We start from the raw sequence: 25,675 nt of genomic DNA on the forward strand, positions 1-25,675 counted from the left end.
TTTTTGTGTTTTACAAAATGTCTTTAATTTTCATATTATAAAAAATGAATTTACAATCAAATACAGTTATATTTCATCTCCATATAATGAAAAGTTTTTTATTTATTAATAAAACTGGCAATCTACAAGATCATATTGTCTGACCCCTAAAAATTATTTCAGAAGTTTAACCTTTTCTTTTAAAACTCTAAATTTGGGGTTGCTGCTGACTTTCTTCTTAAACAGGGCTAGGGTTTTCTCTTCAGATTTCTGATGGTCACCTGCGACTGCGTAATACTGAGCTATAACCTACAAAAGAAAAGGAAAATATCATTCTAAGGTTTGATTGTGTTTTCAGTTCGCCCGATTTTTGAGATTGTCTCGCAAACATGGTCCTTTGGAAATTGTGAGAAGCTCATCATGTACGCTTTTCCTTTCACTTAACTATTAAAAATAATCTGCGCCTATGACTTAACTTTACAATGTGGGACCTGTTCGTTTAATTATATTTTTCCTAATGCTTAAAACTTTGACCAGGCTGCTAGATTAAATCCAAGCTATTTATAGTTTTAGGAAATTAATGGAAATAGTTTTTCACTTTCCCTGTTAATAGCGCTGCTTCGGTAATTCTAGGCAGCTTGCATACTAAAGTTAGAAACAACATAATGGAACTTGGAAAAGAAGACAAAAGCCAAAAACCAATTGATATCTCCAACCGATTCTGAGCAGCCTGAGAAGACAATATCTGTTCCTGCCCCGTATCTAGATCTGTTAAAGCCAAACTACTATAGATGTCTTCCTTTCAAACTTCTGACAGCGTTTAATTCTCTCACTTTTATTAGAACTTGTTAAAAAATATATATGATGTCCAAATTGCTAAGAACGGTTTTATGGCAGTGAATGCAATTGTTTTCCCCCACGCATGAAGTCTGAGAAATCATTGTAATAATAGTTTGGCTGGATAAATGTGTTTTAAAGTTTGTAATTTTGCAAAGTGTCCAGAATAAGAAAAGTTGATATTTAATGGCAGAAAGGACTCTTTTAAAGGAAATGCCAGTTAAAAAGTTGTCCTAAGGATATTGAATTGCACGCGAGAGCCACTGGATTTTAAATTTTAAGGAATTAACCGTAGGTCTACGTTTTATTTAGGCTGGGATAACGCCGGGGTTTGTGCTCATATATTGGACAATGATTGTAACCTTGCTCTTGGGGAGACAATATAAGTCATTCTTTTCCGTGAATGAAGTGCTATCGTGTGTACAAGAGTTGTGATTTCAGATCTAATTTAATTTTCAAAAATGAAGTCAAAGCCATTTTTAAGTAATAAAGTTTAAGCACAGAGCATAAATATTGCAAAACCAGACACTGTTAAAATGTGGCTTGCTAGCCGTTGGACTTTGATTTTCAATTCCATGAAATGAATGATCGCAAACAGTGTATTTACCGTGCAAGTATTTTTTTAAAAAAGATGTCAACCAGTAAAACTGCTGAAATGCAATCCAAACTCAGAGCATGCTAGAAGTACACCAATTTAGCAGCCCACTGTACTCAATTTTACATTGTTTCATAAAGTGATGCAACACACCTTTTTCCTTAGTTTCTTAATGGATAATTCATTGTCAGGCGCTTGCTTCAAAACAGCTGTTATTGTTCCTTTCCAGTTGAATTTACCTGTAGAATTGATTAAAAAAATACTTTAAATGATCTCCTTATGTTTTGACTTAAATTAGGAAATGCAGCATTAAATATTTGTTATAAATAAATTTCTGCATCAACATAAACTTGGGTTAAAATTTGACTCTAACCCAGGCTAGATTCGGCCCAGGGTTCTGATGAGAAACTGCCTTGACTGCTTCCAGACTGATGAGGGAGGGAGACAAGCGAGAATGCCCTTCGGCTGTCCCTCTTCCAAGCACTCCTTTGTTGGCACTGTTTTGAAGAGGTGGGTTGGTTTGGTCTTACAAAGCAGCAGGATGATTTTTAATAAGGTGAGATAAATCATGAAAACTAATTTATTTCTCCGGCATCTTTTTTAATAGTATTAAAACTTACAAACTGGCTTTACACAGGGTAACTGCTGCAAAGATTTTTATGTCTTATTGAAAGTATGGCAGATGAATGGCTAACTGAATTGGAAAGTTGAAAATAACTTCATATTTCATAAGTAAATCTGACATTAAAATGAAGTCAATGTGGAAAACATTTTTGGATTGTAATATTCTATGTGACCTTGTACTACATCCAAAATTTGGGGTTCTTTCAACATGGAGTCTAGCTTTTAGTAATTTGTTAAATGAGGTTTGATCTTCAATTATTCAAATGGAATTGCTATAATTCCCAATCATGTATTTTCTGATTGACACACTGGTAATTACTGAGAATAATTTATTTTAAAATGACTTATAGCATTTAAGTGCCATACTTTTTAGTTATTTAAGATTAATGAAAATTTAACATTCTTATGTAATTTTGTGATGCTTGTAAATCTCTGTGTTCTTAGTGAAAAGTTGATGCATAGGAAAGCCAAAACTAGCTAAAGATTTGACAGCTGTGATTTCACACTGTTGTGTATATAGTAATTTATTCAATGATGCCACCGCAAGGATAGCATAAGTTTTGCAAGTGGGGGAGGGGATTCTGCATAGCAGCCTTTATAAAAAAACACATTTGATGCTACTTGTTTTTGACATCCACATTACTTTAATATGATTTATGATATTTTTCCCAGCAAGATGTAGTCCCCAAGGCTGCCTTTGACCGAATCAAAGCCCTAAACAGTGTCACTCTTAAAGTTTTAGGTACCAGGCTAGAAACCAGGAAGCTATGACTTCTAGTTCTGTCTTGGGCACAAAGCCAGCTAGGTAACAGAGTTCTATCTCGACTTAAGAAGGAAGCAATGACAAACCACTTCTGAAAAATAGGTTTGCAAAGAAAATTGGAGCCGGCTAGCTAGACAGTTTCAGTTGCCAACACTGACTTGAAGGCATACAGACACACAGATAAATGTATAAATGAAGTACTATTTTCAGTGGCAATAATCTCTCCCCACAATACTTCTGGCGACCAAGAGGTGCCCCACAAGGGAACCTTAAATACAGTCTCTTTCTACTGCCACTTTTGCCCATTTTGAACACTAAGTTCTATATTAAAATCCCAGCTACTGATCAGCCCTTTATGGCAGGACACGTGTAAATGTTTTTTGAAAATAATAATGCTGTAAGATTCAACTGACATTTTCCATTATCATAATACACAGCTTTGATAAACTTCCAAGTTACCTTGATGTTTATCTTTGTTTTCTTCCACTTCAGAGCGGTTCATTATTTTGGTGGGAATGGGAGACTCATCTGCTTTATAGGGGAGCAGGGAGAAAAAGATCAAGAATTAAAAAAAATAGCTCTTTTGGGTGAGAACCACCGTCGTGTTAAAATCTTGATAGTAGCTGAAACTGCTTTTCTCTTTACAAATATTTCATTCCCCAATGTGGCAATGTCACCAAAATGCAACATTTGCAAGGAAACAGCCACGCCCAGGGAACACTCAGGAACCAACCTCTCAGCTCCAGAGTTACACATTAGTCTCCCTTGTTGGGTCTAATTCCAGCAACAAAAATACCTCCCATTCCTTAATGTAATATATCCCCCGGGCTGTTAATTTCACTACCTGCTTTCATTTCTCATGAAAATTCTTCCAGTTCTGGTCCCTGTCTTTAAAGAGCCCGGTTCATTTTCTTTCCCTGATAATTGTTTAATGGAGGAAGATAAATGGATTTTGCTGCAGGATTTTAAAAGAGCATTTAAAATTAGGAAGAAAGTGAAAAACACATTAGGACCTTTTATGCAGCTGTTCTTGCGTTTCTTCCCACGTGCCTCTGTCTCAGCTTCTTCTGCTTCTGGGCCATTTCCCTTCCTTGGCACTTCCAAGCCGGCTGCTTCTTGCTTTGCCTTCTTCAAATAATCACTCTGGAGCATTTTTTTGCTGCCTTCCTCAAGGAGGTTTTGCCTAGATTTTTCACTTTTTAAACATTCCAAGTTTTCTTGCTGAGCTTTTAACTTTCTGATACTTTTCTTCTCTTTTAATTCCTTTTTACTTTTTTTCTCTTTTGGTTTCTCAGTCTTTGTGATACTCTTTTCTGATGCCACAGGCATAATTTCATTTTTTAGAGATTGGGTTTCAAGTTTTTCCTGTTGGAGAAATGAGTGTATTATATATCACCATGACAAATCCAATTTTGTATTAGTACATTTGAAGTCTATTTCTTTCTATTACTCCTACTACACTTCTGTTGTTTCAATAGTTTGAAGGTCTCTGAATGAATTACAACTAAAAATATACAGAAAAATAGCAAAAAGAATAAAATGCAAACACAGGAACAATGTAAAGTTTACATAATATAAAACAGGTGTCAAAACACAAGGCCTGGGGCCGGATCCAGCCCACAGGTACTTAGATCTGGTCCGTGAGGCCACCCTGGAAATAGCAGAAGGACTGGCCCGCAATGCCTCTGCCAGAAAAAAAATGGAAGCTCGGGAAGGCTGTGTGCGGCCTGAGCTCAGTTTTCTCTGGCACAAAAGGGTTGCAGGAGGCCGTCACAGCAGAAAACAGAGCCCGGGAGCCCATTTTCTCTGTCAGATTGCTGGACAGGCACCGACACGAGTGACATTGAGCTGGCCACACCCACCCCAGCCCCCCAAGGTCAAACACAAGCCTGATGCAGCCCTCAATGAAATCAAGTTTGACACCTCTGGCATGAAAAATACTTTTTCCAACCGGGGATGGGCACTTAAAATCCAACTGATAACAAAGCAGCAAAAACATTTGAGGGAAATAACTGTTTCACAAATACTCATCTTCAATTAAGATAAGCATTTCAAACTACGCATTTGAAAGGCAGAGCTTTGCATGACTCACATGGCGGTATTTGATATAACCAAGGATGCTGAAAACAAACACCTCGCTCTTTTATTTTTTTAAAGAATTTTTATTTTTAAAAACATACACATACAAAACATAAAAACATAAAACCATCTTCCATTTTATATACATACAGTGTGTCAGTTGGTTACAAATCTTTTGTGCTATTCTTTTATAGTCATTTACTCACAATTTATATCAATTTTCACATTGTCGAACTAACATATGCTTGTATATTTATCAGTTATTAATCATCCATGACTAAACTATTTATTCCATCATTTTATACGAGATGTTCCAAGTTTTATCTTAAAATTTATGATATACTTTCAACCAATGGTTATATATGTCTATGTCTTATATCAATCTATTAAATTTCTATCACAAAATTATCTAGTCTATTACATTACCATGTCTTTTTATCCAACCATTGATAAAACAAATCCCATATCATATAAAATTGTTTATCTTCTTGTTCTCTAATTTCAAATGTCAATTTATTCATTTCAGCACAGTCCATAATTTTCTTAATAACTTTCTCCTGCATAGGTATTTTATCATTTTTCCAATTCTTAGCAAATGCAATCCTAGCCACTGCTAGTACATTTACAATCAAATATTTAAACTCTTTGTTATATATTTCCAGTATAATTCCCAATAAAAAGATCTCTGGTTTAAAGTCTATATGTTGTTTTATCATTTTTTCCAACCATGTGTGGATTTTAGTCCAATATTTCTTTGCGTCTGAGCATATCCACCACATATAGTAATATGAACCAGGTATCAGATGACACTTCCAACATTTATCCGATTTATTCTTAAACATTCTCACAAGTCTCGTCGGGGATAGATGCCACCTGTAAAACATCTTATACAAATTTTCTTTATATGCAGTTGACATTGTCATTTTTTAATTTTGAGACCACAATTTTTGCCATTTTTCTAAATCAATCCCATATCCAAAAATTTTCTCCCAAGCAATCATCGTTTCTTTAACTTGTTCCTCCTCCAATTTAAATTCTAATAAGTGTCCATAACGTTTTTAAATTACCTTTTCATGATTTGTCTCTTTGGCAGGAATCCATTTTGATCAATATGGATAAAGTTATTTAAGTATCTTTTTAGTCTTTCTGCCAAGATTGAAGCAAAGATTTTATAGTCTGAATTTAATAGGGATGTAGGTCTGTAATTTTTAACTTGCTGCAGGTCTGTATCCTCCTTCGGTATAAGTGTAATGTATGCTTCTGTCCATGTTTTGGGTATTTTTTTCTTTAACATAACTTCGTTCATAACTTCTAATAGGTGAAGATTCAGTATTTCCTGAAAGGTCTTGTAAAATTCCGCTGGTAAGCCATTTGGACCTGGTGCTTTTCCAACATTCTGGTTTTTTAAAAGCTTCTGTTAATTCTATCATTGTTATATTCCCTTCTAGCATTGTTTCAATATCTTTAGGTATCTGAGGTAAGTTCGCGTTCTGTAAATATTGCTTAACTTTTTCTTCTTGAATATTCTCTTGAAAATACAATTTCACATAGTAATCTTGTATAATTTTTTTCTTCTCCTCATTTCCATAACATGTATTCTTCATTTATTAGTTGGCTAATCCTTCTCTCTCCTTTCTCAATTTATAAGCTAGCCATCTGCCTGGTTTATTTGCATCTTCAAAGTAATTCTGTTTAGCGTTTTTAATTTTTTGAGCTAGTTCCTTTTTTTCCATTATTACCATTTTATGTTTAATTATATCCATTTTATTTTTAATGTCTTTTTTTGCAGGGACTTCTGTAAGTCTTTTTCCAGTTTTTTTATAATCATCCTCTAATATTTTGAAAGTCTTTTTCTGTTTTATATTTCTTTTCCTTGCATAGTCTATTATCAAGCCTCTTGTGTAGGCCTTCGTGTCCCAGAGGTTCCGTAGAGATGTATCCTCTTTTCTATTTTCTTTAAAAAAGAAAGCAAGTTCTTTCTCTATTTTCTGTTTAAAGTCTTTTCCTTTTAATATCGTATTATTTAAGGTCCATCTAGATCTCCTCTTGTATCCTTTCCAAGTACTGCGTTATGATCTGCCCAAGTGCTTGTTTCTATTTCAATCTCTCATATGTTAGTCAGTAGTTCTGCTGACATCCATATCATGCCTATTCTAGACCATGAAGCATGTATGCTTGAGTAAAAGGTGTATTGCTTACTCTCCGTGTTTCTCTCTCTCTCCAAGCATCTTTTAAGTTGAATTCTTCTGTTATTTGAAAGAAGGATTTTGGTAATATCTTTCTAGCTTTCTTTGTTGATTTCTGCATTTTGTAATCCAACCGATCATTAACTATTCTATTAAGATCTCCCATCATACAAATATTAACATAGTCCAATTCAATTATTTTCATATGTAATTTCCTGTAAAATTCTTCTTGATTATCATTCGGAGCATAAATTGCAATTAAAAGTGTTTTAACATTATTGTACATTATTTCCACCATCAAAATCCTTCCATCATCATCTGTATAAATTAATTCTGCCAAAATTGTGTTTTTTATATATAAAACCACACCTCTTTTTTAAGATTGTGCCAGCGATGTAAATAATTTCCCTAATTTTTTTTGTTTAAGTTGTGCTGTCCCAGCCAGTCTATGGGAATTGGATAGTTACTTAGGAATTATGAGTTGTCCCCTTAAGGGAATGCATCATGGTAAATGTAGTTAAAGGTATCCTGGGAAATGTAGTTCATGTCACGTGGCCACATCTGTATCCTGATTGGTCACTAGTTTGACCCTCAATGGGTTGGGGGAGTTTCCCTCTTTCTTTGTCTGAACTCTCTAACTCATGGCAGCTTGGGTTAGGAGATAACCATCTTTTACTACAAGGCAGATATACAAAGGATTGATCATTAAAGAACTTCATCACAAACGTGAGTTATGAGGATACCTGATGAACCAATAAATGTAATTTGTTACGGACGTCTTGTTGAGTTATCTATCTGCATCTGTACAGCTTCAAATCCACCTCTGTGCAGAAGGCAGAAAATAAGTATACATTCATGTTGTTTTTTAATATGTACTTCTTGTAAGCAAATTATATCAAATTTCAATTTCTCTAGTTTATGAAATACTTTCCTTCTTTTAGTAGCTAAATTAAGTCCATTTATGTTAATCGTAATCAATTTTCTTTCATCCATGTTAGGCTTTGTGAGAGGGTTTTATTGCTCTAGTAGGTCTTAGTAGGTCATTGCTCTCTGGGTACACCACCTACTGCACCTTCTTCTTTCTCTTTTTCAATTACTACTATACACTCCTCTTGGAATTCAATTAGTGACTCTTCCTTTCCAGCTTCCTCCTCTTTTCCTCTAAAATATTCTAAGTAGAATAGCTCAGCTTTTTCAACTGTGTCAATTCTGTGTCTTTGTTCCTGTCAGGTGAACAAGAGGCCTTCTGTAATTTACTCCTCTTTTAAGTAACTCTTTAGTCAAAAATATTCTCTTCTCATCTCTCTTACTCTTCTTGGTACCTGTTTCAGCACCACAATTTCTTTATCTTTGTACTTTAAGGTTTTCTCTCTTGCCACCTTTAGTATCTGTGTCTTAATAATCTTTTTAGTGAATCTAATATGAACTTCTCTTGGTAGTCTGTTTCTCATTGCGTATCTTGTATATACACGGAATACTTCATCCATCCCATCCATCATCTTCTCTTTGGTTATCTCTAATGCTTCTGCCAGTATTTCTGTCATTATTTCAGCAAGATTTTCACCTTTTCCTTCTACATTTTGAAATCTTAGGTAAAATTCTGATCTGTCAATTTCCCATCCTAATGGTTTGGATCTGTGCTTCTCAATATCACTCGAGTGTCAATATCTCCAATTTTCTTATCCCTTTGTATATCTTCTTCAATTTTCTTAATTCTGTCCTCATATTTCATCATCATCTGTTGAATGTTCTCTACTTTCTCATCTGACTTTTCAGTTCTTTGCTCAATATTCTCAGCTCTTTACTCAATATTCTCTATTCTCTTTTCAATCTTCTGGATTCCTTGCATAATCATCTGTAATGTCACTTCCTTCTCTTTCTCCTGTTGTAAAATTGCCTATATTGACCGTTGTCCTCCAGATGGTGAAGAGGCTATTGGTATTGAGGAAGCTGGTGCTGTTGTCTTTCTGCTCATCTTGTGCTTATCTGTAGAGAGGAAGAGAGAAAAAGGAAAAAAGAAAAAAAGGAGTACAGGCAGGCAATTGCCACTCCCCCCCAAAAAAAAGGGAAAAAGAAAAATCTTCAGGCACTTATGTACCTTAATCCAATTATTTCTCTTAATAAAAAAGAGAAAAGGAAGAAGATTTTTTTAAAGTTTAAAAAAAGTACGTTCTAGTTTCTGGAATTGAAGGTTAAAATACAAACAAAAAAATCCAAACCGGGGAGAAGAGAGTAGAAAAGGAGATGGAAAATAATCTAGAGTTAAACCAGTTGCTGCCACTAAGTATCCAAGGCTCTTTAATAAATCAAACTCAATGTTTCTTGTTCCGGTATTTCAAGATCACTTCAATCTTCTTTCTTTCAACTTTAGCTCAAAGCTCTAATTATTTAGTTTCACAGATGAGCACCTGTATAAACAATCTACCATGCTCATCCCACTATCTTTTCCATTGCAAAGCTCAGAGACCTTGAGTATAGCAAGTACATAAACAGAGAAAGAAAGAAACAATATGTCCAAGCCTCTAAATGGCAGTGCTACTTTTCCCCCCTTCACTTTCACTCCCCCCTCTTGTATCCAATACCAGAAACAAAAAGAGAAAATGGAATCCTTCCTTTTTTTTTGAAAAAAAAAATACAACTCAAATCCAAAAGAAGAATCTTAACCAAAAGACTTTCAAAAAATTATTAAAAAATAAAAATAAAAAAAGGATGAAAATTTAAAAGAAACCAGTCAGTAACTTTACCAAATTCAAAGTTCCCATAAGAAGGGAAAAAGAAAAAAAACCTTTCACTTTAACTAGTTTAATTTCACGGCTTAAACTCTTTCCTCTTCCCTTTTAATTTCACTTTAAATCTTTCAGGATGTTCTCTTCAAGTAATAATAAGTAAAAGTTCATCTCACCAAGCTGACACACTTTCCTTCAATCTCTTCCGTTCCGGAGCTGTTCCAATTTCAGCAGCTTGGAAGGCTACCTCTCCGCTGCTGGCAAAAGGGCTTTTCCTGGATCAACCAGGGACTTTGCGATGTCCCTGGGATTGACAGGATGTGCCCTCCTCAGTCACCGTCTCTACGCGACGGTTTAGGTCCGGTGGGACCGTCCTGCAACAGAGATATCAGTGGCGATCTTGGAGCTTCAAGATCGCACGCTGTACCACTGAGACGCCAGCTCCGCCCCCCCACCTCACTCTTTTTAAAGATTTTCTACACTGGCTACTGACATTTCAATTGGAGATAGCTCATCAATTCCCAGCTACCCTTCCTGTGTGGGAACAGCAGAAGATATTATCTTAATTTATTTATGCACAGTTTTCTGAGATTTGTTAAAACTATTTTTGGGGTTTGCTCTGAAAATGAGAGGACGGGGGCCTTCAGGAGTAACCAATGAACACCTTTCCTGATTGAATCGAGGAAGCCAGAGTGGCAGAATCCAATGTGTTTCATTTACCAAAGAGCTTGCTAGAGAGAGAAAATGTTTACCAACCATCTACATTGTTTCTCTTATCAGATTTTCAATATGTTTGCAAAGGCCAAATAGAACAACTTTTATCTGGCTCAAGTCCTTCTCAAATGTCAAGTTCATTTCCTTTCATCTTTTCCAGTATTAAAGAAACCCAAATACACACATGATGACAGTAATTTTCATAGTTAAGCAATCTGGAGTAAAGCACCACATCATGTGACCACAAACTTTAACAGCAACAATCCTGGCACTTCCCACTGCCATTATTAAACGAAACCCACTCACCTTAAGCCGTCTCCCAGCCCAAGCTTCTTCCTGCACACACCCCAATACACTTACTACAACATATTCCAAATGCAGCAGTAACTGGCTTGCTTACCTTTCTCATTGCTTCTGAAAAAATATCCCATACTTGATCCTGTAGAGTAGTATTGTGGATTTTCAAACTGTTGGCCATCCAGTTCTATTTAGGCAGAAGGTGGGGGGGTATATTTAACTGGGACACAAATGCATTTTCTGACAAAAGTAGTAAATCAGCAGAAGCCACAACTACCTGTTCTTAAACTACTTCTTCCATAGCCTGTTAACAATTTTCCAAAACGAGGCTGCTGCAATTTTGCCATGAGCTCTAGCCCCTCAAGGGTACAGCACTCGTGATCGGTGGCCCAAGTGGAACTACGTGTCCTTCTGACTGTCCAGAAGTTGCCTACAGTGGCATCTCTGCTCCTTAACCCCAGACATGTTCCCTGATGGGGCCGGGAGGACTCAAGCAGAGAGATCACTAGGAGGCACAAATGTGTAATTAAATGGGGTTTAAATAAGTTTAAAGGGGGGGGGGGGGGGCTCAGGATTTTCAAATTATTTGGAAGACATGTGTTTTCCACAGTATAATTTAAGAAACACTGAACTATCCAGATTCTTTAAGAGAAGTTACTTTTGCTTAAGGAACCATAATTAAGAAAAACTGCATTATACCAGGTCAGGTTTGAGGCATAAATACTTAACTTGTGAACATACCTGAAATTTGCGTTTCTTTCGTGGAATATTATCATACTCATACATCTGTTGTAAAATATCTCGAACTTTGGCATTAATGTTCGTTTCCTTTATTATTTCATGAATCTTCTGCAAATGAAAAACAGGTTAATGTGACTGGGAAATACACCAGTAGAACATTTTATGTTTCCTATTGTCACATTGAATTTATATTGTGAATTGTTATAGGATTAAATATACTGTAGTTACAATCCTGAAGTCCATGTAATAAATTAATATTTCTAATAGCAATATATTACATTACTTAGTTTTATTTAATTTTACTTGGCCTTGGGTGCCATTATACAAAGAGTGGGGTATAACAAATCATGAACATGTTTTTTTTAAAAAAATTAAATGCAATTTGTGGGATGCTAGATCTACTTCACCTGAATCCACTCCTGCTGCTTAACGTCTCCTTTGAGGACTTTGGCTTCATAATTCTTTCCTCCATACTTCTGATCTTCACTTAGGCACTTCACGTGGTATTTATAATCATCATCCCTGCATTGTAAATGCAGATTTAAATAACCCTTAATAGAAGGCATTTTCCAGAACTCTTCCCAAACATTTTGCTGAAATATATTAAAATGGCATAATTAACTTGAAAGACATTGGTAGGTTTAAGCTGGCTTTCTTCCCAACTTCTCCACAAGAGGGTAAGATTGGAGGGGGGAGAAATTGTTTTTTCTTATGCCGTGCAATGCTAGTTGGTGGGAAATTTTGCCTGCCTCCACTCAGTGCTGGTCTGCTACTCTGCTGTAAATATGCTAAATTTGGATTTTGCAGGTTAGAAACATGTTGTATTGTGAAATGTAAATATATTTTTGTTTTTATTCTGGAATTCCCTTGAGACCTGAAAATTATGTCAAGGTTTTCTCCAGGGTAAAAAAGTTGGAAAGGGTTGGTCTTTGCAAAGAACTTGCTTGGCAGAGAGGCATTTAGACCAGCGGTTGCTCACTGGTGGGCCAGGAGAAAATTTTGGTGGACCGCAGAGAAATCTTACCCCCTGAGCACCCCTCCAAAGCAATTAATCCAGGCTGCATGGCACCCACATGGCCCGCGGGAACCCTCCCCGCCCACTTACTCCTTACCCGGCAAATTTTCCTGCTAAGTTGCTATTTTTCCTTTTTCCGACCATCATCTGTTCTACTGTGCCTGGAGATTTAGATTAGCTAGGAAGCAGAAAATGGTTGGATTTCTTGCTTTCTAATTAGTCTTTAGATCTTTGGCTCAGCTTTTAAGCACAGCCGAACCTCCCTTAGGACTGAAGGGTCTATTATTCAGTGCAGACTCACGGCAAACAAATTTGAGACTGAGCTAGCTGATGGCAGATAGATAGACCACTGAATGATTCTGAGAGCAACTCAATCTGCCTGACTGCTTTGCCTGATTTTGGGTAAGTTGCTCTTTTTTTAATAAAAAATTCAATATTTACATACATGGTGTGTTGTGAATTAATTTTGTGAATCTGCTTGCAAGCAAATTTTATATGACAGACTGAGCTAGCCGATGGCAGATAGATAGATCTCTGAATGAATCTGTGATTCTGTGATTCTACCTGCCTGCTTTGCCTGATTTTGGGTAAAAGTTGCTCTTTTTTAATAAAAAAATTCAATATTTATATAAATATTTATAATATTTACATACAAGCCATGCCCAGCCAGTCATGTGACCAAGCCACACCCACAAATTAGGCCACACCCACAGAACCAGTTAGTGGTCCCTGTTCTGTTTTTAAATTGCTGGCTGAATATAAAAACAGCTAGATACTCTACAAAGGCTTCCATACAAATTTTCTTTATTTATAAGGCATCCTCAAGGTATAACTCACAGTTATGTCGAGATTCATCTAATGTCTAAATCTTGGCATAGCTGACTTCATAGTGTGAAAATACAGTTATCTTCATCCCATAACGATGGAGCAAAGGGATCCAGCATGTTGCTGGGTCCAGGCAAGGAAAAGAACAAAGGCTTCCCCCAACCCAACCAAGGGTCAATTCAGTGGTCAATCACACGACATGAACTATTTTTCCCATGATGCATTAACTACGCTTCCCATGAGGCATTCCTTTAAGTGGACAGCTCCCAATTCCCAATTAACCATATACTGTCTGGACAGCACACTCCCCGCCTGGAATTATAAATTCCACTACCAACTAACTATCAATTAACTATATACTGTCTGACAAGCAAAGTCCCTGGGATTTAAAATTATGAGCTTGGTGGTCCCTGAGGTCCCAAAGGTTGGCGACCCCTGATTTAGACGACCACCTCCTCCTTACAGAATACTTCTCCAGGGCGGACCTCCTACCGACAACTTTTAATGCTGCCCAAATGCCAAGCAGGGGCTTGCAAGCAATGCAACAACCCCTCCTCCCTTACAGCGTGCTCTCCTCCTAGATTAGACAAGCGGCTTCGTTATTGTTATTGGGAAGAAGCTGAAGACAAAGAACTTCCAGACGGCCTTCAAGACTGAATAGTCACCATTACACTTACTGCTTTGTAATCTATCTATATCAATGGTTCCCAAACTTTTTCAGTCCGCTGCCCCCTTTGTGCTACAAACTCATCCTCGGTGAGTTTAAAAATTTATGTGGGCGTGGCCTAAATTGAGGGCGTGGCTTGCTGATCATGTGACTGGGTGGACATGGCTTGCTGGTCATGTAACTCAGGGGTCCCCAACCACCGGTCCGCGGACCGGTACCGGTCCGCGGGTCATTTGGGACCGGGCCGCCTACTTTGCTTCGGCGCCATCTTGTTCCGACGTGTTGGAAACTCGATAGAGCGCTGGTTTTGACGCCGTCCCTCAGCCTCGCTCGACCAAAAATCATGTGGCTAGAGAAAGCTGCTCTCCCTAAGAAGGAGGCTCCTGATTCGACAGGCTTACGCCAGGAGTTTTGCGAGGGTCTGGTAAAGGGAGGCTACGCTGCTATCTCGATCCCAGCCTGCACGAACTCCCTCGCCCTCTTTGGAAGCGGTCGGCAACCTGGTCAAGGCTCACGAGAAGCTTTTCATTCGCCTCACTGCACTGACATGCGGCTACAGGCTACTCAGGTGAGCGGCAGGAAATGGGAGCTGGGTAGCCACAGACCAGCCGTCTCTCCGTCTGACGGCCTCGTCTCGGCAGAATCTCCCAGCGCGCTTGGTCCTCCGCCCGCAGGCTTCCCCTTGCGAAGCATGTTTTCCACCCCAGCCCAGCAGGGAAGCAGCGGGCGCTCCCCGGACGGTGGCCTTGGCAGAATCTCCCAGCGCGCTTGGTCCTCCGCCCGCAGGCTTCCCCGGCCCCTTGTGAAGCGCGTTTTCCACCCCAGCCCAGCAGGGAAGCAGCAGGCGCTCCCCGGACGGCGGCCTCGGCAGAATCTCCCAGTGCGCTTGGTCCTCCGCCCGCAGGCTTCCCGGCCCCTTGCGGCGCGTTTTCCACCCCAGCCCAGCAGGAAGCAGCAGGCGCTCCCCGGACGGCGGCCTCGGCAGAATCTCCCAGCGCGCTTGGTCCTCCACCCGCAGGCTTCCCCGGCCCCTTGCGAAGCACGTTTTCCATCCCAGCCTCGGCCCCGCCACCAGGGAAGCGGCTGCCCAGCTCCGGAGCTGATCCGGAGCTGATCCACACCTGACCAGCTGGAAAGGAAGGGTGTGTAGCGTTGGTTTTGTGTGCGCAATTTCTTGGCTCTTTTGGCGGGTCCCGGTTTTTTTTCCAGAGGGGAATATCATGCCTGCATTAACCATGATTAACCATGATTATTAAATCCAATCCAACTTTGATTATTAAATTAAGTCATAACTAGCTTTTCAATGAGTGGAATATTGTCTCCATATCATGATCAAATGAACCAAGAAGAAAGCATCCATTTTGTGGCATCCAGATCCCACTAGAATGGGTGAAGACAAAATATTTGGGCTGTTGATATTTTGGAAGAAAGGGAATGTGTGGGGATGAGTGGGAAAGTGTAGCTATCTGTTTAACATTTTTAAAGTGAAGAGCAGTGTTTCTCAATTTTAAGAAGTCCGTGTCTGGGTAATTTTGGGAGTTGAAGTCCACATAATCTTACAATTGCTGGAGTTGAAAACACTGGATAGGCAAAGGGTTTCTTTGCATTTACATGTTTAGTGCAATCCCTACTATATATATAAGACAAATCTTTAAAATGTGTGGACTTGGACTCTCTGAATTCCCCACACACCTTACAATTGTTGAGATTGTGGAAAGCTGAAGACCATATGGGAGATCAAACCCATCCTAAATGTAAAACCTGAATTGCAGATTACCTTACAAAATGCTTTTGGAGAAAACATATATGTTGCCAAACATATATTTTTGTTTGATCATGATCAACTGAATCATGATGACTTTATTGGAGTCTAGTCTTGCATTTATACACATTTTTAGTAATCCTCCAACATTGATTAACTTTGGTTTCTGCTTAACTTTCATTACTGTTTAGCATAGTAATTAATACAATTAATTATCTCTAGTTAGGGTTAGGGTTAGGGTTAAGTCCATGTTATTGCCACTGGAAGATTCATTTTCCCCATTGGTTTGCCATAGGATAAGAACATTCCTTGCAATTACAACTCTACACCTCTCGCTCTCATCTGGCTAATCTCATCTAGCAAGCTAGCCCTCGCAAAATGAGCCAGAAACAGAGTTCACTGGAGAGTTTTTTTGGAAAGGGTAAACGAGACAACGATGAGACAGCAGAAGGGTCACAGACTGCCTGCAAAAAGAAAGTGGCATTTAAAAGAAAATACCAAGATTCCTACCTGAGTTACGGGTTCATCGCAACAGGTGATTCACAAGCCCCCCACCCACTCTGTGTAATATGCGGTGACAGACTTGCTAATGAAGGCATGAAACCATCAAAACTGCACCGCCACCTGGAGACAAAGCACCCAGCATTGAAAGAAAAGCCCTTAGAATATTTTGAAAGAAAAAAACAGGAAAATGAAGGACAGAAACAATTATTCAAGGCCACTACTTCAACAAATGTGTCTGCGCTAAAAGCATCATTCCTGGTCACGGACCGCATTGCTAAAGCTAAGAAGCCCTTTACTATTGGGGAAGAATTGATTTTGCCTGCTACAAAGGACATTTGCGGTGAACTTTTCGGAGAGGCTGCAGTGAAAAAGGTTGAAAGCATCCCCCTTTCGGCAACCACCGTAACAAGAAGAATTAATGAAATAGCAGAGGACATCGAGGCACAGTTACTTGAGAGGATTAATGAGTCACCATGGTACGCGATTCAGGTGGATGAATAATGTTGACAACAAAGCAGTATTGCTCGTTTTTGTGAGATACATTTTTCAGGAGGATGTACATGAGGATTTGCTATGTGCACTATTTCTGCCAACTAACACCACAGCTGCAGAGTTATTCATGTCCTTGAACGAGTACATATCTGGGAGGCTTAATTGGTCGCACTGTGTCGGTGTATGCACGGACGGAGCGGCTGCGATGACTGGGCGGCTTTCAGGTCTGACAACGCGGATCAAGGAGGTTGCCTCTGAATGTGAGTCTACACACTGTGTCATCCATAGGGAAATGCTGGCAAGCCGAAAAATGCCACCTGAGCTTAACAGCGTTTTGCAAGCTGTGGTAAAAATTATTAACCACATAAAAGTACATGCCCTGAATTCACGTCTGTTCGAACAGCTCTGTGAAGAGATGGATGCAGAACATAGACGCCTTCTCTTGTACACAGAAGTGAGATGGCTTTCAAGAGGTAAATCGCTGGCAAGAGTTTTTGAGTTAAGAGAGTCACTGCAGAGATTTTTCTTGGAAAAACAGTCACCACTGGCAGCATACTTCAGTGACTCTGATTGGATCTTGAAACTTGCTTACCTGTGTGACATTTTTAACCTGCTCAATGAACTCAATCTCTCACTTCAGGGGAAAATGACAACCGTTTTCAAGTTGGCAGATAAGGTTGCAGCATTCAAAGGCAAACTGCAGATATGGAGACATAGAGTGAACGCAGGGGTATTTGACATGTTTCACATAGTAGCAGGGATTATGGAAGAAACTGACTTTGGACCTTCATTCACCCAGTTAATGCATGTTGCAGCTTTCAAAAGAGTTTGAGCATTACTTCCCCATCGCAAAAGACCCCAGGCTGGGGAAGGAATGGATCCGGAACCCATTTGTGAACAAGCCAGGGGAATCAACTTTAACCCTACAAGAAGAGGAACAGCTAGTTGAAGTTGCAAATGATGGTGGCCTTAAATCCATGTTTCAAACAACCTCAAATCTATTTGCATTCTGGAGTAAAGTCAAAGCAGAACATCCTGACATTGCCACAAAAGCACTGAAAGTCCTGCTTCCATTTTCAACCTCTTATCTTTGTGAGGCGGGGTTTTCTGCATTGACAGCAACAAAAACAAGACTACGGAGTAGACTGGATATAAGGAGTACAATTCGAGTGTCACTGTCTCCCATCACCCCCAGATGGGACCGTCTAGTTGCAGGAAAACAAGCCCAGAGCTCCCACTGATTCTACATTTTGGTGAGTTGATATTATAGTGTAATAGTAAATAAAAATAAATAATAAATAAATAAATAAATAAATAAAAAACCCTAACCGGTCCTTGGAAAAATGTTTCTACGTGAAACCGGTCCCCGGCACAAAAAAGGTTGGGGACCACTGATGTAACTGGCTGGCGTAGCTTGCTGGCTGGGTGTGGCTTGCTGGTCACATGACCGGATAGGTGTGGTTTGGTGGTCATGTGACTGGGTGGGCATGGCCAGGTGACTGGCAAACCAAATAAAAGTGGTCCTCACTTAATGGCCGGTTGTTTAGCAAGTTATGACTGGCCTCCCCAGAGTTACTTGACCAGTTACTTTTTGGACTTTTGACAGCCATGCACACAAATACACACACACTCCCTTCTAACCCTGCTGGGACAGGTAATTGAACTAGAATCGGCAAAGCATCTCTGATTAGATTCTAGTAGTGAATAAAATCTAATCAGAGATACTTTGCCAATTCTTGTTGATTTGTTTTATTTTTATTTCTTTATTTTATGTTGCTGAATTGCCTTGACATGTGTCCCTTCTTGTGCACAACCCAGAAGCTTTTGTGATTCTTTGCAACAAAAATTACCGACCTCTGGCTTTGCTCAACTTTTCAAACGTGCCACCACTGCCGCGGTTTAGGTGCCAGCCCCGCAGGTCCACCCCATTGAGCCCACTGCACCGGAAGGACCTGCCCAAGCAACTCCGAGCGAAGCAGTGCACCAAGTCAATGGGGTGAGAGCCTGAGAGAGGGAAAGAGAGAGAGAGAAAAGAAAGAGAGAAAGAGAGAAGAAAAAAGAAAGAGAAAAGGGAAAGAAAGAAAAAGGGACAGATGAAGAAAGAGGGGGGGGATGGAAGGAAGGGACAGAAGGAAAAGAAATAAAGAAGGGAGGGAGGAGAAAGATAATGAGATATCCATTCTAGTCCAATCACCTGCTCCAGCAGGGTTAGGTGTGTGTGTGTGTGTGTGTGTGTGTGTGTGTGTGTGTGTGTGTGTGTTCTCCTTGTAATTTACCAGTACATTTTGGTTTTGCCTTCTTCAGAATTGGCATTTTAAAACATTGGGGAAAAGTAATTTTTTAGGGTGGAGATCTGGTCCAATGGATCCTGTTTAAAGCCTCAACAAAATGTGAGCGCTTCCTGATAGTCTTGACCATGTTTCATCCACAAAACCTTTAATAGAAGCCAAAGAGGTTTCAATGTGCTGGCAAAGATGTTTCAATGTAGAAAAGGGCCTCAGTCTAAACTAAGGCCTCATTTCAATCTGATGCATCAGGTCTCTCTCTCTCTCTCTCTCCTCCTCCCTCCCTCCCAGACTGGCTTTGCTCTACTTTCCCAATGTGCCTGCGGGGCCGACGCTTCGAACATGGATGGATGGATGGATGGATGGATAGAGACAGAGAGAGAGAGACAGGTAGGTAGGTAGATAGATATATTGGTAGATAGGTAGGTAGGCAGGCAGGCAAGCAGGCAGGAAGACAGACAGATCTTTGGGATGGATGAATAGGTAGGTAGGTAGATAAGTAGGTAGGTAGGTAAATAGATAGATATCGGTAGATAGGTAGGTAGGTAGACAGAAAGACAGCCAGGCAGATAGGTAGGTAGGCAGGAGGCAGACAGACCTTTTGGATGGATGTATAGACAGATAGACAGACAGACAGACAGACAGACAGAACGCGACAGCGGCGGCACTTTGGGAAAGTAAAGCAAAGCCGCCGTCACCGCATTTGAGACGCTGGCCCTGGAGCAGTGCAACAGTCAATGGGGTGAGCCTGCAGTGCCGGCGCCTCAAACGCCCCCCTGCCGCCTTTTAGCACCTCTCTGCCATCCCCCTTGGGGGAGCTAAGAGGCGACAGGGGGGCATATGAGGCGCCGGCACTGCAGGCTCACCCCATTGACTGTTGCACAGGAGAGGTGCAAGGGGCTCAATGGGGTGAGTCTTCGGAGTCGGCACGTCGAACGCAGCGGCGGCACATTGCGAAAGTAGAGCAAAGCTGCCTGCCCTGGGCTTCCTCAACCTTGCCCTGCTCCAGGAAGGAGGGAACAGCACCGCCGAGAGGGGGGGCAGCTTGGGAGGCTGATCCCTGACAGGAGGGGCACCCTGTGAACTTGATGTCAGGCATGGCAACTACAAAGAGGGGCGGGCTTGGCTGAGCAGGATCCTGGATATTGGGCATGTGGTCAAAGTCCCCCTTCCTCTGCCTCCCGTTAGGTCAGGGGTCTGCAACCTTAAACACTCAGAGCCATTTGGACCTGTTTCCCACAGAAAACAAAACACCAGGAGCCCCAAGACATGGGTGGGTGTGGCAACTCAATGTCCCTCCCACTGAGTCACATGACCCCTCAGGTTTTGTGGTTTTCTGTGTTTTCTATGGGGAACAGGTTGCTCTCTCTCTCTCTCTCTCCTCCCTCCCTCTCCCATCTCTATCTTTCTCCCTCTATCTCCCTCCTTTCCTCCTTCTCATCTCTCTTTCTTTCTCTCTCCCTCTCCTTCTCTCTCTCTCCTCTAACTCTCTCTTTCTCTCTCTATGCCTCTTCCTCCCTCCTTCTCCCCCGCTCCCCAACCCCCTTCCCAACTCCCACACCCAGGGAATAACTGTAAGGAAATTTGGCCACGTTCTTTCTGTCTCTGGAAAGATACAAAAATAAACCTTGCATTCCAAAAGGAGTGACAGTCAGGCTGTTACCTCACAGTGCTAAGAGATTGCTGCCTTAGATTGCTGCTGAATCCTTGCAAAACTGGGCAAAGACAGAGAGAGCTGAATTGAGCCGATTCTCTCTCCCTCCCTTTGTATCTCTTTCTCTCTCTGTGTGTGTGTGTATCTCACTCTCTCTCGCTCCCTGTCTGTGTCTCTTCTCACTCTCTCGGAAAGCCCTGCGTGCTCTCCTTGGGGCTCTTCACTGTCCCCTTTTCTTTCTTCCTTTTGGAAATCTGGGCTGGCTGAAGAATGAGAGGAGGGGGAGGGGGGAAGCCTCCACCGGGGCTTCCGCTTGTTCCTCAGCTAGCCCGGATTTCCAAAAGGAAGGAAAAAAAACGATAGCGGAGAGCCCCGAGTAGAAGAGCATGCAGGACTTTCCGAGAGAGTGAGAAGCTTTTCTTTCTTCTTGATGAGTTTTTGGAACTCCAGGTTGGCCGAAAAATGAGCGCAAGCCATGGCGGAGGCTTCCTTCCTCCTTCTCCTCTCATGCGCACCCTCCAGGCCCCATCACAGCCGGGCTCCATGGCTGTTCGCTGCTCTTGCAGCACCTGTGCAGCACACTCAAATTTAGTGCACTTTACTCCATCCCCTCCTCCTCCTCCTGGAGCCCATTACAATGTGGTGCATCGGAGCTGCCACATTCGAAGCACCGGCTCTGAAGTGGTGCAACAGTCAATGGGGTGACCCTGCCGGCCCCCCTGCCGCCTCTTAGCGCCCCCTAAGGCATCCTACCCCCGGGAGCGGTACCGCCCACTTTGGGAACCACTGATCTCTATATAAAAGCGAAAGGCCACTCACGCATCTTCACAAAATCTCCAGAACAGTAAAGCCTACAAACTTGACATTCCTCTTGTTCCTCTTGGCTTCTGGGTGCTCGCTAAGAAAGGTTTTTCGATATGACCATCAGAGCATTAGTATTTTCTATATTATTATTATTAACACGCTCTGATGCTAAGAGTTCTACTCCCCCTCCCCACCTGAAAAGAAATTTCTTCCAAATGCAAAACACAAGCAGAGGAGTTTCAGTTTCAGAGCAGCAACCGGTACAGAACAGTTGAGCTAAGCCATGCCCAGCAGTGGTGGGATTCAATTTTTTTTACTACCAGTTCTGTGGGTGTGGCTTGGTGGACGTGGCAGGGGGAAGATACTGTAAAATCTCCAGTCAGAAGTGGTATTTGCCGGTTTTCCAAACTACTCAAAATTTCCGCTACCAGTTCTCCAGAACTAGTCAGAACCTGCTGAATCTCTGACACCCAGGCTCCTTACTGTCTCCTTGTTCACACAGCCAATACTGTTTCAGTTTCCAAACAGCCCTCAACTCTCTCACACACTGACAAGGACACTTGCCAGATGAATACTGATGGATACTGGTAGGCAGAGGCAGAATCCCTCCCCCATATTCCTCCCCCAAAACTAAGCCCGATCACATAGCTTTGTAGCGAAGCATGGATAGAGAGCTAGTTGCTGATAAATTTGCTGTTTCTTCCAGTGATTAAACCCTCCCAGTCATTTTTGCTGAAATCCAGCAGTACAAGTGCAATACTTGAAGAAATAAACTCTGAACGTATACTGAAACTCAAGACTGTGTTCAAGTAATCAATCATCTAGTGAAGCTGACCTTAGGAAGTTTTAAATTTCTCCCCTTCCCCTTCCCACATTTACCTTTTCTCAACTACTACATTACATTAACTTCATATCTCTGTTCACATTCCATAGCTTGCCTACACTATTAACCTTTTTGTTACTTTCCCAGAAGTCCCTAGAGATTTCTTCCCCTATATCCTGAGATACATAGGATGTTTATTTTATTTTATTTTAGCTGTTTCTGATTTGGCTGTAAAGCCAAGCATGTGGCTTGAGAGTGATAAGCCATAGTTCCAATGCTTCTGCTGAGTCCTTCAGGTCAGCCTGGATGTCGGACAACTCTTGGTAATAACACGGGGCTTTTGGGGGTGGGGGGACATCCCAGTCCAGCTCACAGACATCTTGTTAGTTATTTGGGTTGAAAATATATAAACCAGGATAGACATTTTAATACTGTATCTTTAAAGGAATGCTAAAATTGTAATTGGGTGTGGTTCCTCAAACGGCCATAAGATGGAGCCAGAAACCTGGGTTGTTTAGTCTCTGTGAGTCTCTCTATTCCTTCTGTTGGAGAGAGTTGCTGTTCCTCCTAATGACTGTTACTGATAGTTGATGTAAGTCTGTTACTGAACTGTTTTTTGATGCTGGACTTTGATATTTGGATTATCCCTGAACTGAACACTGACTGCCTTACCTGTGAATGACTTGAACTGCTTATCTTGGACTTTGCTTAAACGTTTATTGGAAGTAAAAACCTACATTTACTGTACAGCATATCCATGTGCTGTGTGTGTGTTATTCAACATTACTCTCACTACGTCTCCCTGTATGCGCTCATTCTCCTAACAGGGAATTACCTCAACACATTCTCAGGCAGCCCACTTGCCAGGTCCTTGCTGGTAGCAAGCCAGCCTGCGTTTCACTTTCGTGGGACAAGGCCGGCCTGATGCTGCGACTGCCAAAGCCCATGGTAAAGCTTCCCCAGAAGGCTCCCTGTGCCGAAGGATGGAGGCAGTGGCCCGAGTCAACCTACCAGAAATCCTTCCCGCAATCCATGCAAGACAGGCACTGGCAGTTGTGGCACACGCGCACATGCTTCTCCACCTGTCCTTTCTTCAGGGCTTCTCCGCAGGCGTTGCACGTGAAAAACACCATTCTGGGAATCCGTTTCTTCCGAGTCTCATTCACGGCTCTTCCAGCAAACCCTAGAAACAACACGTCGAGGGCAGAATTAACAAGCTGATGTTGCATGCAATGTGCAGGACCAGAAATTCTACTTCAGAGAAAACTACCCAAGCACAGCATGGTAAGAAAATTGCTCGAACTCGGGAGCAGCCCACAGGGAACAACGCCAAGGCCGCCGCCACAGGGGCCGCCAGCGGCGAGGCTTTCATTCTTGGCAACCACAAAGTGTGTGTGTGGGGGGGCTAGGCTGCCCTCAGAGCAGCAGGAAGGGGCCCAGCCGGGGGCGCCCCGTGCCGGCCTCCGACGCTTATGCCCCCGCTTACCCCCCTCCCCAGCCCCACGCACGCACACGCAAGCCCGGCCACAGTAGGACCCGGGAGGCCTCGTCCACCCCCCGCCCCCCCAGAACTGGGCCCCAGCCGGGAAGAGGCTGCCGGGGGGAAAAACTCACCAGGCGGAGCACGAACCGCTCGCCGGGTAGGCAGAGCCGAGTCTCGCACAGCCACTCAGACCGTCTTGAGTTCCGGACGGAAGCCACCCGAGCGGAGGGGGAACGCTCGGGCCGTCCGCCGTGCACAGGCAAAGAGGCTCGTTCCGGCGGCGCTCGCAAAGAGCATCGGACGTCCCGCTCTATGGTCACGCTGCCCGACTTCCGGCCAGTGTTGGCCGACATCTTGCCGCGGTCGGGGGGGGGGGCGGGGCGGGGCGGGGGCGTCCGTTTGGTAGCGTCCGCATGGCGTCGGCGCGTGGCTGTTCTACTCTTCCCGGCCCCACCCCCCTTCCTCGGTGCTCGACAAGGCCAGTTCCCTAGATTCATCAGCCGCTTCTTCCGGGTCGGCTGACACGCGTCCCTGCGTGATTGTGGGGATCCTCTCCGCCGTTAGTTTCTGGGTCGCCTAGAACTGCGGTTGCATCTTCCTTGCAGCGAGATGCGCAGTTAGGGGCTGCTGCTCTTCGTTCTTCCATCTGTCGCTTTATCTCGCCCGTTAGACACAGGCAGTCCTCGGCCACGACTCAGCCCCACATTCCTGTCGCCGAGCAGGATTGCTGTTAACGGAGCTTTGTTCCATTTTACGACCTTGCTTGCCACAGTTGTTCAGCGAATCATAGCAGATGTTAAGTTAGTGACAAGGTGGTTAAGTGAATCTGGCTTCCTCCCCCCTTGACTTTGCTTGTCAGAAGTCGCAGAAGGGGATCGCGTGACACACACGCACACCCCAGCCCCGAGGCTGCGACCGTCATAAGTACGATCCAGTGGCCAAGCCTCTGAACTTTGATCACGTGACCCTGGAGATGCTGCAATGGTCGAAAGTGTGAAAAACGGTCACAAACCACTTTGTTTCAATGATGTTGGCAACTGAACGGTCACTAAATGAACTGTTGCAAGTCGAGGACTACCTGAAGTTCATTCAACCCATTCTTGGAAGGTGTGTCTGCGGTCGTGTTATTTCATTCCCCCTCTCCCCCCGGGTTCTGGCTCTATGAGCATCTGGGCCTCTGCAAGGCAGCCCCGTCACAGGCTGGTCTGTGGGAGGCCCCTCTTGGCTTCTCCCAGGGCTGGGATCTCATCCTTTCTTGTCCAGTTTCTTCTTCCCAAGGGTTTCCTGGAGGGAGGGCCATCCTTTTCTTCCTTGGGGGGTCTGTCAGCTGGCAGAGTGGCTGCAGCCTCCCCTTTGGCTGCTTGGGCATAAGCCCCTTGGATGTATTTCATCCCGGCTCTAGATCAACATAAGATTCACCAGTGCCCTAGTCAGGGAGTTGGACTGGGCTTTAGCGAGGCCCTGGCATCCCCTGTCAAAGTGCCGTCAAAGAGAACGGCTTTCTCCCCTACAGTTCACCACCTGCCTAGGCTGCTGCTCGTGGCCTGGGTTCATTCCACTTCTGTTGCTGCTAACTTGCATGTTTGCAGGCTGTTTCACTTACGTCACCATCTGTAAATAAATAAAATAGGCACAGGCCTTGGGGTTACTTTGGCAATTGGTACCCAGATTTGCTGTTGCTATGTGATGCGGTCATAAAGCACAATATCATGTTGACTGCATTGCTTAGCATTGGGAATCCCGGCAGTCTGGGTTATTGTTGTAACCCCAGGGCTACACGGATCATTACACAGGAAGACAAGAGGGGCAGGCAGGGAGCA

The 25,675-nt window shown here is 42.5% G+C and overlaps 2 protein-coding genes across 4 annotated transcripts in view; one reads left to right on the forward strand and one right to left on the reverse strand.

Moving 5' to 3' along the window:
* LYAR (Ly1 antibody reactive) lies at positions 1-23,516 on the reverse strand. The gene is made up of 8 exons (XM_026688530.2): positions 23,384-23,516; positions 11,949-12,063; positions 11,542-11,649; positions 10,904-10,987; positions 3,812-4,163; positions 3,258-3,326; positions 1,565-1,650; positions 1-288 (listed from the first exon to the last, which is right to left on the reverse strand). The coding sequence occupies exons 1-8, from the start codon at positions 23,503-23,505 to the stop codon at positions 154-156; spliced, it is 1,071 nt and encodes a 356-aa protein (XP_026544315.1). The 5' UTR covers positions 23,506-23,516; the 3' UTR covers positions 1-153.
* Positions 23,459-25,675, forward strand: part of ZBTB49 (zinc finger and BTB domain containing 49) — an 11,003-nt gene continuing 8,786 nt past the window's right edge. Inside the window, exon 1 of one of the 3 annotated variants that reach the window (XM_087963719.1) lies at positions 23,459-23,656. Coding sequence is in view for 1 of the 3 variants with exons in the window: in XM_026688527.2 (XP_026544312.1) it covers positions 24,880-24,962 (83 nt within the window). In the remaining 2 variants the exon portion in view is untranslated. Of the gene's footprint in view, positions 23,657-24,170; positions 24,963-25,675 lie in introns of those variants that run through there. The other 2 variants (XM_026688526.2, XM_026688527.2) reach the window with 2 other exon arrangements.

The sequence above is a fragment of the Notechis scutatus genome, chromosome 4, assembly GCF_049901735.1.
Source record: "Notechis scutatus isolate UNSWTSFEM ecotype Mainland chromosome 4, rNotScu1.2, whole genome shotgun sequence".
Lineage (NCBI taxonomy): Eukaryota > Metazoa > Chordata > Lepidosauria > Squamata > Elapidae > Notechis > Notechis scutatus.